At 35.2% G+C, this 15,795-nt stretch overlaps 1 protein-coding gene across 1 annotated transcript in view; it reads left to right on the plus strand.

Moving 5' to 3' along the window:
• Positions 1-152: 152 nt before the first annotated feature.
• Positions 153-15,795, plus strand: part of LOC132555672 (protein hobbit-like) — a 65,557-nt gene continuing 49,914 nt past the window's right edge. Inside the window, exons 1-12 of the mRNA XM_060220025.1 lie at positions 153-243; positions 3,856-3,979; positions 5,437-5,486; positions 9,138-9,312; positions 10,686-10,804; positions 12,163-12,223; positions 12,366-12,458; positions 12,888-12,933; positions 13,502-13,573; positions 13,938-13,987; positions 15,174-15,232; positions 15,493-15,590. Of these exons, the coding sequence (XP_060076008.1) occupies positions 185-243; positions 3,856-3,979; positions 5,437-5,486; positions 9,138-9,312; positions 10,686-10,804; positions 12,163-12,223; positions 12,366-12,458; positions 12,888-12,933; positions 13,502-13,573; positions 13,938-13,987; positions 15,174-15,232; positions 15,493-15,590 (1,006 nt within the window). The 5' untranslated portion in view covers positions 153-184. The remainder of the gene's footprint in view (positions 244-3,855; positions 3,980-5,436; positions 5,487-9,137; positions 9,313-10,685; positions 10,805-12,162; positions 12,224-12,365; positions 12,459-12,887; positions 12,934-13,501; positions 13,574-13,937; positions 13,988-15,173; positions 15,233-15,492; positions 15,591-15,795) is intronic.

Raw genomic sequence — 15,795 nt, forward strand, 5'->3', positions numbered from 1 at the left:
GGCAAGGCCAGCTGTTTTGATTGGTTGAATAGGGTCACATGGGAGTTGACCTACATTAGACAAGTAACATGGAAGTCCTACCGTCTATGGAACACAGTTGAGAGACAGTTTATGTCGGGAATGTAGAGATGAATTGGTGTCCGACATTTCGATTAAGTGAAGAAGTGACCGAAATCGAACGATTATGCCATCCTACTTATGGACAATTCTCTATATAATTATCATAATATGGCTGATTACAAGGTATTAACTCAAAGGAAGTGTTTTTATGAGCATAGTGCACGTGAACATTAGTACGTCAACCGAACCTAGCATTATAAATTTGTTTCTTCACCGATATGTCCTTAAAGTTCGAAATGACAGTTTGTGTTTCTTACAAGGGGTGATATATTATTGAATATTTTATTGATATATGTACTTAACAATGCGCACAAAGAATGAAATATTATATATTTTTCCGTATATCGATGATGAAGTAGGCTGTCAGCACTCGACTTTTGCAGTAACAAGTTAACGTAACTAATTATAGATTCTGTGACCTATGCAATCAGTCAATCAAAACAAGTGATATGACTGTGATTATTGAATCAAGTAATTGCATATTTTAATTTTGAATTCAAACTACCAGACCCTTGTGTATTGCTGATTAATATGAACTGTAAAGTTAAATGACAAATTAATTTTTGTTTGACAGATAGGAATTCAGTGGCCCATTGAATAACTCTACATATTAAATTCCACTGACTTGTCATGTGAAGACCTACAAGGATGTTAATATTGATCATACACTGTATATTGAACCAATAACAGATAAATGAAAAGTTAAAGATAAACAATAGTTATTGAGTTGAAAATGATACACCAATACGTTGTAATAGACCGCAAAAGATAAGTTATCCCAGCCAACTTCAGAATCTTATCCTTACCAATTCCAGAACCTTATCCCAGCCTATTCCAGAATCGTATCCCAGTCAGTTCCAGAACCTTATCCCAGCCAACTCCAGAACATTATCCTAGCCAACTCCAGAACCTTATTTCAGAATCATATCCCAGCCAGTTCCAGAACCTTATCCCAGCCAACTCCAGACCATTATACCAGCCAGTTCCAGAACCTTATCCTAACCAACTCTAGAACCTTATCCCAGCCAGATCCAGAACCTTATCCTGACTAACTTCAGAACCTTATCCTAACCAACTCTAGAACCCTATCCTAACCAACTCTAGAACCTTATCCTAACCAACTCTAGAACCTTATCCTAACCAACTCTAGAACCTTATCCTAACCAACTCCAGAACCTTATCCTAACCAACTCTAGAACCTTATCCTAACCAACTCCAGAACCTTATCCTAACCAACTCTAGAACCCTATCCTAACCAACTCTAGAACCTTATCCTAACCAACTCTAGAACCTTATCCCAGCCTTTTCCAGAACCTTATCCTAACCAACTCTAGAACCTTATCCTAACCAACTCCAGAACCCTATCCTAACCAACTCCAGAACCTTATCCTAACCAACTCTAGAACCTTATCCTAACCAACTCCAGAATCTTATCCCAGCCAGTTCCAGAACCTTATCCTGACCAAGTCTAGAACCGTATCCTAACCAACTCTAGAACCTTATCCCAGCCAGATCCAGAACCTTATCCTGACTAACTTCAGAACCTTATCCTAACCAACTCTAGAACCTTATCCTAACCAACTCTAGAACCTTATCCTAACCAACTCCAGAACCTTATCCTGACTAACTTCAGAACCTTATCCTAACCAACTCTAGAACATTATCCCAGCCAGATCCAGAACCTTATCCTGACTAACTTCAGAACCTTATCCTAACCAACTGTAGAACCTTATCCCAGCCAGATCCAGAACCTTATCCCTACTAACTTCAGAACCTTATCCTAACCAACTCTAGAACCCTATCCTAACCAACTCCAGAACCTTATCCCAGCCAGATCCAGAACCTTATCCTGACTAACTTCAGAACCTTATCCTAACCAACTCTAGAACCTTATCCCAGCCAGATCCAGAACCTTATCCTGACTAACTTCAGAACCTTATCCTAACCAACTCTAGAACCCTATCCTTTCCAACTCCAGAACCTTATCCCAGCCAGATCCAGAACCTTATCCTGACTAACTTCAGAACCTTATCCTAACCAACTCTAGAACCCTATCCTTTCCAACTCCAGAACCTTATCCCAGCCAGATCCAGAACCTTATCCTGACTAACTTCAGAACCTTATCCTAACCAACTCTAGAACCCTATCCTAACCAACTCTAGAACCTTATCCCAGCCAGATCCAGAACCTTATCCTGACTAACTTCAGAACCTTATCCTAACCAACTCTAGAACCCTATCCTAACCAACTCTAGAACCTTATCCAAGCCAGATCCAGAACCTTATCCTAATCAACTCTAGAACCTTATCCTAACCAACTCTAGAACCTTATCCTAACCAACTCTAGAACCTTATCCTAACCAACTCCAGAACCTTATCCTAACCAACTCTAGAACCTTATCCCAGCCAGATCCAGAACCTTATACCACCCGACTCTAGAACAAGACCCCCCATTCATCCTATTTCATAACTGTGATGAAATACACCTACATTGTCTCATTTTTTCTCAGAATGACACACTAGAATCTCTTGCAATTAGTAGAATTACACTTTAAGACAATATTCAAATTCCAGACACATATGTAGTCTTGAATCTCTCACACACAACCACCTGCAGGGCAATTGCTTTTCATTTTTATGATCTTGTATAACTTCCCTTATGACAGCCCCTCCTCCGCCCCGCCTTCAAAACACTCCTCCCTCGAAATCCCACATAATTGTCTTTACTATTCCAAAATGAGAAAACATGTTACTAGATTAATAATGCGTTTCAGCTCCAGTAACAAATGTCAAAAATGAAAAGCTCAAAATAGATCTTGGGAGATGATTTGCAACTACGCACATATTATGTAAATAAAGAAAAATGTACTTTAAGTGAATATTTTCAAATTCAGTGTCTGAAATTGATGTTTAAACTTTTCTGAAGACAACTAGTTAAAATGCTCAGCTGTTAATTATGTTTATAAACTGTCTTGGAAAATGATGCATTCCATTTTGGACGAGGCTGCTTTCACCTGCTAAAGTTTCAAGTGAACCTTACTGTTCTAAATGGGCTTTAGATTTAAAAACATACCAGTATGGTTATACTAATACTTAAGAAATGCATGAAATAAAATTGATATTTACATCACCCCCACTCCCAGCCATGATATATGAAGTGTATAGTATATCAACTTGAAACAACGAAGAAATGTATTACTATGTTTGTATGAAAAATTTGAAAATTTCAAGTGATCAAAAGGAGTTATTGTAATTTTTAATTGCCTAAATCCATTTGTTATAGTCCAAAAGTTTTGGAACAAGCATCTTGTCTGCAAAATATCTGCAATTTTTGGTCAATTTAACTAAATAAAACAGAAATAAAACAGAACTTCTTCACTGAAAGTATTTTCTTGAGATTCCTTTTCAAGTTAAAATATTAAAAAATCAAGGTTGCTTAATTTTCTATGAATGGGAAATTGCTGAATTAAAGTCAGACATGTACCTTATTGTATTTGTATTTTGAGAAGATGCAGGTAAAATTCATTGTTTGTTTGACTGAAACTAAAATTTTCCAGAATCATGGTCCACGGACATCATCATTCTCAAGAAAATCAGTTTATGCTTAATTTCCCAGAGCTGGATGGTAATATTGAACTGAAATTTGATATATAGTAGATCCTTACAAATGTACATTTTTATAAGTAAACTTTCTAGGGGGCACAGGTAGCTTATAATGAACATTGTTTATCCACAGCACTCTCGCATATCTGATCCAATGGCTGCTTCAGCGCTATGCTGGTGTCTCAGTCAAGATTGGACGGACTGGGATATTCAGCTGCAGAAAAGTACAGATTTTAGTCAAAAAGGGACTTAAATTGGTAGGTAATCATCATCAATGGTGTTGAGAAATTTAAGATGGATGGAGATTTATTTCAGAGAGTCATGTTAATCCAATTTTCTTTTCCTCTTGTTACTTTTTGTAGATCTGCCAAACGGTATTGATATTGGTATTTGATGCTTTGTAGTTCTGTAGCAGAACTTGTCTGTATGTTAATGTTGCTCCCTGAAACTTAACTCATTGTCATCATAAATATTTGTGACACAGTAATTTCTCTGAACAGGTTGACGAGAGTTGTACAATAATATTAAATCATTTCTTACATCATTATGGTGTGAAATTGTAGGAGACTTCAGCATTAGAAAATATATGTGTTCAAAGTTAACATAAGAAATACCTTAAGTAATGAGATTCTGTAACAGGGAGCCCTATTACTCGTCTCGTTTGATACAGTTTCATTCTGTTTGTTGGAGTGGGTATCCCGATACAATGTTATTTACCTTTACAGAAGTTTGTTATTGTAAACTCAATTTTTCTACCATTGTATAGTACCCTTACAGTATTTCAACACATGGCTGCCCATACTGGCAAAGAAAAAGAATTTGATTCAACTTCAATAACATTAGCACCAATGTCAATTATTCAAAAGAGCATTCTTGTAGCCTATATGGAAATGAAAGCAATAATGTCATTGATTCATAGAATAATTCCAACAATTTGAATTATAAATGTCCACCTGAATAATTTCAATTCTTCTTTAATTTCATTTTTATTTTTTATCAGATCATGAAAAACATTCAGATGGACTGTACTTTTTGTATGGTTTAAACAATGCTTTTTCTGGACTTCTTGCAATGCATTATCAACATTAATGTTCCTCTTTATCAGTGTCACATGAATCAACACAAAGTGTATATGAATGCAGAGTGCCACGTAATATTGTGTTAATACAAAGAAACTGTAAAGCCTGAAATTAAATCATGGAATGAAAGTTGGCATATTTTCAACTGTAAAATATTGAAAAGTATCTTTAATGTTGATAAGCAGGACTGGGTTTATTGTCATGGACCAGGTAGCTCAAATGGTAAGGCGACTGCCTAAGAGTTCAAAGGGTCCTGGGTTTGAACCTGATATTAAAATGCATTTTTCTGCTCCTAGTACGTTCTATACATTTAAGAACTGACATGATATCCCTTTCAGTCTTGTTTCCACTGTGTCGAGAACATTTCATTATCTCTGTGTCCCTTTTTTGAAGCTTCAGTAAAGAAGTAAGGAAAGAGCTATATTTAGATTGGATTCATATGTGGAATGTAGATGAATGCAAAATTATTGTGAAACGGGGAAAACATTTTATTTTCTAAATCAGTATAATTAAACTTTTGTAGTGCTGTCTTTAAACTTGTTCCTTTGGTAAACACTTAAACTGCATGAGGTTTGAATAGTTTCCAGTCCTGATTAATGCTTTACATCTAGTCATCATGGATGTTTTTTCAACAGGAAATAGAAAAGGCATGGCTGTCCAGTTGTTTTGTAAACCAGGAACAACGGTGAGTTTGAATACAATTATGTTTTCTAATTATGAAGAATGTAACTGATATGTCTGTTGTTATAGATAAGGTATTTGTCGAATTGATGTTTGAATCCTTAATTTTCTGGGTCTAATAAGGAGTCATTTAATCAAATTAGAATTTTTTTTTTTTTGAGAAATAGAGGCTTCATGATAAGTAGAGTTACAATATATTGTGATCCATTGTCTAGTGAAAGGCCCAGTCCCTAACTTTGAGCCAGAGGTAATTTATAGGTCCTCTTGGCTCATTGCAGAGTTAAGACAATACTGGTGTCATTATGCAGTATATATTCTCTGAGATTTACTGGAAACCAAAATTTTCTGTAACCAAAACCAAGAACAGATATTCAAAAAGAACTTTTAGCTATTTGACCCCAGAATTAAAACTGCAAGCATTGTATATATAAATGATAACCTCTCAAATATAGTATAAACAACTAAATAAATTATACTGTCTCAAAATACAGTATTGATATGCACACTCCAAAGTGGGCTTTCTGTTGTACAAACATTATGCTATAATTACTTCATTTCCTATTCCTAGGAAGAAGTAAAATGTGATAAAAATTTACACTTGAAACCAATTGGAAGGAAAAAAAACTGATATGTGCATTTAATACACACATGACCGAAATGAGGTTATAATAACATGGATCATTATGTACATGATTGCGAAAACTGTTAAATCTGAAGTGATTGAAATTAAGGTTACTTCCTTTATTAAATTGGAAAGTTATAATATAATTTTGCATATGGAGTCCCTATACATGTATTGTATGCTTTGAATGGCAGACCTTTTTCACATTTTGTGCAAATTTTGCATTTAGGTTGTTAACGATTTGGCTAATTAATATGAAAGTTATCACACTTTAGAAGACAAATGAGCTTTATGCAGAGATGATAGTTCTGTGATATTAGGTTACCTGGCTATAGGTTATGGTGACCTAATGTGATTGTTCATTCGTCTGCATCATCTTCAAATGGTCTGTGGTCCATCCGTAAACAATTTTTGTTATCGCTTTTTCTTGATAAGAACTGGATGAATTTTTTAAAAATTTCATATGTAGGTTACCTTTAGTCCCTAGTTGTGCCCATGTTATTTTAGGTCTTATCAGAAAAACAAAATGGCAGACAGATGGCCATTTTGGATTTTGAATTTAAAAGTTTGTTATTGCTTTTTCTTGAGAAGTTACAGATGAATCTTTCATAAATTTCATATGTAGGTTTCCTTAAGTCCCTAGTTGTGCCCATATTATTTTGGGTTTTATCAGAAAAAACAAATTTGCTGAAAGGCGGCCATCTTGGATTTTGACTTTAAAAGGTTGTTATCGCTATTTCTTGAGAAGTTATGGATAGATATTTCATAAATTTCATATGTAGGTTCCCCTTGGTCCCTAGTTGTGCCAATTTGATTTTGGTACTGATCAGAAAAAATTGGCACACAATAGGTCATCTGGGATTTTGACTTTGAAAGTTTGTTATCAATATTTCTTGAAAACTACTCTATAGATCTTTCTCAAATTTCACGTATAGGTCCCTTTAGGTCCCTTGTTGTACCTGTTTGAGTTTGGGACTGACAAAAAAAATGTTAAGATCAGACAATGGTGGGCACCAAGATGTCCTTTTGGACATGATAACTTGAATTAGGTATGACGGGAGATTTTAATCAAGCTTGATCTACAGCCTTATATCAATAAGATTTTATTTGAGTTCATTAATGGGACTGATTCATTTGTAATTTACAGATGTATGATTTATTACCATTAGCCCATCATAGTATTATAACCATAGGGTATTCTAAACATGCTAATTTGAATGAATATGAACAGATTTTGATGAAACTTGGTATACAGCCTTATATGTTATAAATGGTGGGTAAGTGCAAAAATATGTCTGATATGGGTGTTATCTGCAGAGTTATGTCCCTTTGCAATTTTATTTCCTTGGACCTTGTGAGCTTGATAGCTTCAGTAAACATGAACAGTCTTTTATGAAACATTGTTTGTAGCCTTATATCGATATGACTTATAGGACCAATTCAATTGTAACTTACAGGGCTATGGCCCTTTGCAATTTTATTTAACCTTTGGAACTTATGAACATGATAACTGGAGTAAATATGTTTTACGAAACTGGTTATGAAGCCTTGTATCATTAAGATCTAAGATGATTCAAACAGATTTTTGGTACCTTACAATTTTTTTACCATTGGACCATGTGAACGTGATAATTTTTGTAAATATGAACAGATTTTGATGGAATTTGGTATGCAGCCTTATACTAATAAGAACTTGGATGAGTTTGACAATGGAACTTGTTCATCTGTAATATAGAGAGTTATAGTTATGGGTCTTTGCAGTTTTATTACTATTGAACATCATGAACATTGCAATTTGTGTAAATAACAGATGGCCTGCAGCCTTGTTAGGTCACCTGTGATGAAGTCTCAAGAGACCTATTGCAATAATCTTTTGTCAGGCATTATACATTGTGAATTGTAAACAATTTGCATTTTTAACTTCCTCTCAATAACCAGAAGGCCTAGGGTCATGGTATTGGGCCAGTAGCATGCTGGGATGAGTTTGTACAAATTAATGACCTTGACCTATTTTCAAGGTCACAAATGTCAAATGTGTTGAAATCTTTAAACATCTTCTCAAATAACCAAAGATCAAGGGCCATTATGTTTGGCTAAAAAGTGTTTGAAAATGAATGACATGGACCTACTTTCAAGGTCACAGGGGTCAAATGTGTTAAATCTTTAAATAACTTCTTCTCAATATTCAAATGACCAAGGGTCATGATATTGGGCTAGTAGCATGCTTGGATGAAGGGCTATCATGTGCGTTCAAATGAATCAAGGTCACAGGGGTCAAATATGCTGAAATCTTCTCAGTAAGGGAAAGGCCAATGATAATGATCTTGGGCCTTTAGCATACTCGGAAAAAGACAACTAAGATTGTTCAAATTAATGATCTTGGTCCACTTCATGGTCACAGGTCAAATATGTTAAAATCTTGAAAGAACCAATAACCAACAGTCAGAGAGTACTGATATTAAGCCAGTAGCATGTTCAGAGGAAAGGCTATCAAAGTAATTAAATGAATAACCTTGACCTACTTTCAAGGTCACAGTGGTCAAAAGTTTTACAAACTATTTCTTATGAATAAGGAAAATAACCAGGGTATTGATGTTAAGTCTGTATCATGCTTTGATAAAGGACTACCAGAAAAAACTCTTACTGAGAATCATAAGAGAAAGACATTAGTGATATAAGAATTTACCCATTGGTCTTGCCCCATCAAAGAGGTTAAGTGTCTGAGCTTTAATTTGGAAATGTTTGAAATACCAAACCTATAGGCATGTTTAACATTGGTGTGCTTTAAGATCCAGGTGAGTGATACAGACCTTATGGGCCTTTTGTATTATCAGTTCAGGTGGTTGTATACATTTTAGAACAGAAATCAAGACTGAAGAATATTTTGCCTTTTTGTAACTTGATTAAGAAGGAATTATCCATGTAGAAATTGGATTAAATTCATGTGATCCCTCACTTTTAAGAAATAAAAGAAATTTGATAAAGAATAATATAAATGCTTCAATCTTCAGATAGGTTTCAATATTTCCACAGAAAACCTCTAGTGATATGTATCAGTGATATCAGAATACAAGCAGATGTCAGAAAAGATGGACAGTTTCCCACTGACAATGCTGCCTTCCCTGGCTCCAGTGACTCCAACCAGCCACAATCAAATCAGCAGGAAGCCAAGAAAGTAACACTGCCAAAAATAGCCTATTATTTGCAGGTATTGGTGAAGTGTGTTTTCAAAATTTTCGGAATATTCCTTTCCTTTTCTTACCCCTGCCCTTAATCAACTCCTCCATCACCCAAAAAAAGTATTTTTTGTGAACGTTTGTGCCATTTGATTTTTTTTTTTTTTTTTACAAAATTTTAATGAAATCCATAGCTTTTGTATTTAAGGATAAATCAGTGGGGGGAAATCTTACAAAAAATTGTGCTGCAGAATCTACTGGATATAAATATTGTTATTCCCCGCCCAACAAAGTTCGGGGATATTCAAATGGGTTCCGTCTGTCTGTCCTTTCTTCCTTCCGTCCATCTGGATGCTGCTTTCCGCACGATATATTTTGAAGGACTGGTCAGATTTTTTATGAAACTTGGTTGGTATGCTTGTTACCTTACTCTCTTGCCTAAGCTCAACTAATGGCAAATTCAGCACCTACATAATGGGGCTTCTGTGACCTGATTGGCTGATTTCTTGAATCACTCTCGCATGCTGCTTTCTGCATGATATGTTTTGAAGGATTGGTCAGATTTTGATGAAACATGGTTGGTATGCTTGTTACCTTATTCCCTTGCCCATGTCCGATCAACAGTAAATTCCACACTTATTAGATGAGGCTGCTGTGACCTGATTGGATGATTTCTTGAAATGCTCTCAGATGCTGCTCTCCACATGATATCTTTTGCAGGACTGGTAGAATTTTGATTAAACTTGTTACTGTTAACCTTAACTCCTTGCCCATGTTTGATTAATGGCAAATTCAGCACCTATATAATGGGGCTTTCGTGACCTGATTAACTGATTTCTTTAATCACTCTATGGGAAATCTTTTTGCACATTATCTTAAGAAGGAATGATAAGATTTTTAGGAAACTTGCTTTGTTGACTTGTAACCTTAATTCCTTGTTTAGGTTCGATTATCGGCAAATACTAGGCATAATTTATGAGAGTGCTGTGACCTAATTGGCTGATATCTTTCGACACTCTGAATGAATGCTTTCTACATGTTATCTTGTAAAGGAACAAATGAATTATTATGAGACTTGCTTGGTAGATATGTTACCTTAACCCTTTGTTAAAGTTTTGATGACAATGTCCTTGTCAATTTGATGACCAGGTCCTGTGTTTATACATCTCATATCTGTTAGTAATTCTGTTATTGATGCCGAATTTTAATCTGATTTAATACATTTCAGCATATCATCTACATTAAGAAGAAGGTTATGTAATTGATGTTTTAGGAAAATGTTGGACATGATAAGAGATGTTGACACAAGTATTCATTTGGAAAGATCCCATTGTAAAAATATAGCTTACATAATGTTAGGAATAATACTTGTATTTCATAGAGGATATTTTTCTTCAATTTACAGTACATAGGCCTGAGAATGAACAACTTGACTCTGATGTTACTGAACACCATGATTCCTGACTGTCTGGTCCATGCTGAGGGACAGAGTCTCTCCCTAGATATATCCATGGTTGATCAATGGTAGGTACTAAACACCATGATTCCTGACTGTCTGGTCCATGCTGAGGGACAGAGTCTATCCCTAGATATATCCATGGTTGATCAATGGTAGGTACTAAACACCATGATTCCTGACTGTCTGGTCCATGCTGAGGGACAGAGTCTCTCCCTAGATATATCCATGGTTGATCAGTGGTAGGTACTAAACACCATGATTCCTGACTGTCTGGTCCATGCTGAGGGACAGAGTCTCTCCCTAGATATATCCATGGTTGATCAATGGTAGGTACTAAACACCATGATTCCTGACTGTCTGGTCCATGCTGAGGGACAGAGTCTCTCCCTAGATATATCCATGGTTGATCAATGGTAGGTACTAAACACCATGATTCCTGACTGTCTGGTCCATGCTGAGGGACAGATTCTATCCCTAGATATATCCATGGTTGATCAATGGTAGGTACTAAACACCATGATTCCTGACTGTCTGGTCCATGCTGAGGGACAGAGTCTCTCCCTAGATATATCCATGGTTGATCAATGGTAGGTACTAAACACCATGATTCCTGACTGTCTGGTCCATCCATGCTGATCAGTGGTAGGTACTAAACACCATGATTCCTGACTGTCTGGTCCATGCAGGGAGTCTCTCCCTAGATATATCCATGGTTGATCAGTAGTAGGTACTAAACACCATGATTCCTGACTGTCTGGTCCATGCTGAGGGACAGAGTCTCTCCCTAGATATATCCATGGTTGATCAGTGGTAGGTACTAAACACCATGATTCCTGACTGTCTGGTCCATGCTGAGGGACAGAGTCTCTCCCTAGATATATCCATGGTTGATCAGTGGTAGGTACTAAACACCATGATTCCTGACTGTCTGGTCCATGCTGAGGGACAGAGTCTCTCCCTAGATATATCCATGGTTGATCAGTGGTGGGTACTAAATACCATTATTCCTGACTGTTTGGTCCATGCTGAGGGGCACAGCCTCTCTCTAGATATATCCACGTTGGATCAAGAGAAGTTAAGGAGGTGTTTACCCTACAGAATTTCAATTGATTTTTTTCTTATCAATATGTAATATTTCATCTCAGACAAAATGTGAAGTTATGACTTCTGCTGTCCTTAAATTTACTTTAAAAACAAGAATTAATATCAAATTAACTTTAAGATTTGCTTTTGATGCCAGTGATACATCTAGGAATACAAGGGAAAAGAGCCTTTCATTACTGACACTGATTCGTATATTACTCTTTCCATTGCCAATTATGAAAAATACTCTTCTGTTTTCCTGTGATTTCTTATTATTAAAAAGGAAATGTTAATTAACAACCTATTTGAAGAGACGTATATACATGTTAATTTTTTCCAGCTATGATTTGACTATGGATGTTGTTGGGGCTAGCTGTCGGGCACTTAGAAGTGTTTCAGAGGTATGTCTTAAAACTATGCTTTGTAAGATATCAAAATGATGGTTCTTTTCTGCCAGGACCTAGAATTGAGATATTAGAACTTGTTGTAAAGGATGACTTATAAGTGTCAGAAAGTACTTCTGTTTGATTTCCTTGGTAACAGGAGCAGCAGCAGGTGGAGCCATGTTTAGCAGAGATGTCATGGAGTACATTTGTACATCTACAGGCTCATAAAGACAACATCAAGCAATTCAAGGTCAGTGTGGGGTTCAAGCTCAACCTTAGATCTTGAGATATCTAGATTTAGGTTACCTAAATAGATATGAGGCAATTGACTTAATTAATTACCCACTTAAAGTCACTGGTAATTATTAGTAAAATGTCAGTCACAGCCTGATCAAAGTAGTGAGAGCATAATCACAGGAACAATGATTCATTTACTAGTTGCATCTGTTGTAATCTTTCTATAAAGTTCATGTAAACCAGTTTTCAATAAGATTATTGACCCTAATGTTCTATTCAAATCTCAGACAGCCTGGACATTGTCTATTTGACAATGTTTCCACTGTAAGGAGAAAATACATGTTTGACAATTACTGTCATATATTTGCCTTACTGAATCTTCTAAGGGTATTATTATATATCGTAGAACTTAAACACCTCAATATTTCATCCTACATTCCAGATGATACGACTTCTGATGAGTAAGCCACAAGCCAAGATGACAGAAGGTAGGAATGGCTAAATTGTACATCTCCATAACTTTTCAATACAGACATGTTGGAATTTAATTTTAAAAAATTGGTATTTAACACGGTTTGTTTTTCATTAGTCTCTGGTTAAAGGGACCTTGGAAAACTGTCACTTAAATGTACATTTGACATGCAGAGGTGCCAAGTGTAAGATATCTCTGGGACCATCCTTCATGTTTGTTATGTTTCTCTAAATGCCCTGAAGCATTGATTTGAAATGAAATGTAGTAATGCTGCTTTTTTGAATAGCTATTTAATTTTTTTGTTCTTTTGTGTTGGGCATTTAAAAATGAACCTATGCTGTGATCAAAAAATGTTATTTTACAGGAAAACAATATATCATTTGAGTGATACAAGACCAATGGGCCACCATTCATCTAGTTTATCTGATGACAAACATTTGTATTCTGTATGATTTGATGGGGAAAGGGGGCAAGTTGGATGTGGAGGTGTCTGTATAACATCCTCATTAAAACTAAAACTTTCACAGCTTGAATTGCTTAAATATTTCAACGTAAATATTTCAACATAATTCTGCCTGTTACAGCTTTATTCTCCAGTATTCAGGCCATGAGGACAGTGTCAGCTCTTCAGATGGAAAACAACCACGAAAACACAGGTACCATCTCTACTTAACATGTCAGGGTCCATAACCAGGTGTTCTTATTTCAAATAGCAATGTCACAGTTCATTTTCACGACACTTGAATCTTTATATTCAATATCAATCCCTCAGGTGACCATAAAGGCCACTAGGCCTCTTGTCAATATATCAAATTTGTGTCAAAATGTCACGAAGTGTGTTTGGAATGCTACAAATTTAGTTTGCTGGAGCTGATACTGAATTTTAAGTCATTTGTAAACACTTAGGAGTTAAGAGTAATTATTACTACAGAATCAGTAAGAATGTACAAAGCAAAAACATTTTTAGATCATCAGTGTAGTAATTTATCATCACTGTAGAATCTTTGAATTTGCTTTCAGATAACATCACAAACACTAGGTCTTCTTTCAACTTAAATTTAATCCCACAGGTAAGTAAGCATGGATTTGCATATCTATATGTACCATAAGTAGATTAACTGGTGGATAATAAATGTATCATACATGTGAATCTTTTAAATTAATTCTAAATTACACATACTTGATATTAAGTACTACACTATATCTTTATAAATATAACATTTTCTAGAATCTGAAATAAGTTTCTACTTTTTTATAAGGTTTAAAGTTTGTAAATCTCATGGAATAGAAACAAATTAATTATGTAATATTTTTATCCTACTATGGAAACATGGTTGATCAAAATCAAGATAGTCTGATTGTGCTGAAAATAGATATTTAAGGTTTAAAGGAAGACAGTTACAATGGTACCATTTTCGAAAACATCCCATATCATTTGGTTGCTCTGGTAACCACATGAGACCAATGATAACACAGATATTTTCCAGACTTTCCTCCTAATGTTGTGGACTGATTTTATGAACCTGAACAGGAATGCTATGGACCATGTGTAGTTGTGCACACAAGGTTCTTTTAGCAGACGTTTTGGTTGCCATGGTAACCAGGTCATTCTACATAGGTTTTATTGTAATGGCCGTAACTCATCAATGCTTTGATCAAATTCATTGAAACTTGAATAGGTCAAGTGATGTAATTTATCAATGCTTGTAAATTGACACATAAGGTGTTACTAGAACCATTACATTGGAAATATGGTGGAAGCTTTTGATTGGCCGATATTGAGATATTGTTCAATTGTGCTGAAAATTGATATAATGATATATTGATCAGATGCTAATGCTAATTATAGCCTATTATTTGAAATATTAAGTGTTTCAAAACCATTATCATGGAAACACATTGAAGGCTTCTGATTGGTTGAAATTAAGATATTTTCTGATTAAGTTGAAAAAAAAGTTCAGAGGGTTGACAAATACAATGGTACCATTTTCGAACAAAAAATGATTGCCTTTTGTTTGCCATGGTGAGTAAATGAAGGCCTCTTTAGGGAATCTTGTTCAGACAATCCTTCCAAACTATTGTTAAATAGGGATCAGGGGTGATCAGTCTGCCATCCTTGCCACATATCTAGTTGTCTTTATTAGACTTCATTGTCTATCTTTGAGTATTTGCTATATGAGTTACATAAATGTCATATTTTTTATCTCAGCAATGATATGGCAGTCAAATGTAGGATGTAATTGTTACTGTTTACAGGAGATTGGTCTAGATGTCACAGATTTGGACGTGAAGATCGTGAGACAAAACACTCAGAGGTCAGACAGTCCGCAAATAATTTTTGGATTATGAATAATCATTTCTTATTATTTAGAACATTGTTGCTCTTATTAACTTTGAGTCTCCTTTGATATTGTGCCTTGGATTAATGTAACTTAAAATACAAAGTTCTTTTGCAGTGAGTAATTTAACAATTATGCAAATTATGTCAAAAGAGTTAAGAAACTATGTAAGTCAACTTTGTTCTAGATTGAAAATATTCTTAGTTAGATTACTCACATCAACTTTTTTCTTTCAGAACATTGTCAGTCGGACTGAGAAACTTCCACATGGAATTTCAGAACAACACTAATACTTCAGAAGAGGAACAAAGTATATGTGGGCTATTGGTAGAAGGTATGTTTGGTAACGACCAGTCAGAAATAATGTAACCCAGAAAATAACACGAAGAGAAATAAGATAACATTAGATGGGATAAAGATCAAGTTCTGTTTATCATTTAATCGTTATATTAAACAAATAATACTGTGAATTTGGTAACATTTTCATTCACATAGTTGTTCTTTATTTGTCTTGAACGAATGATTCAGATTTTATACGG

Source organism: Ylistrum balloti, unplaced genomic scaffold (assembly GCF_031769215.1).
Source record: "Ylistrum balloti isolate Yb309-2 unplaced genomic scaffold, AGI_CSIRO_Ybal_v1 Utg370510, whole genome shotgun sequence".
Taxonomy (NCBI): Eukaryota; Metazoa; Mollusca; class Bivalvia; order Pectinida; family Pectinidae; genus Ylistrum; species Ylistrum balloti.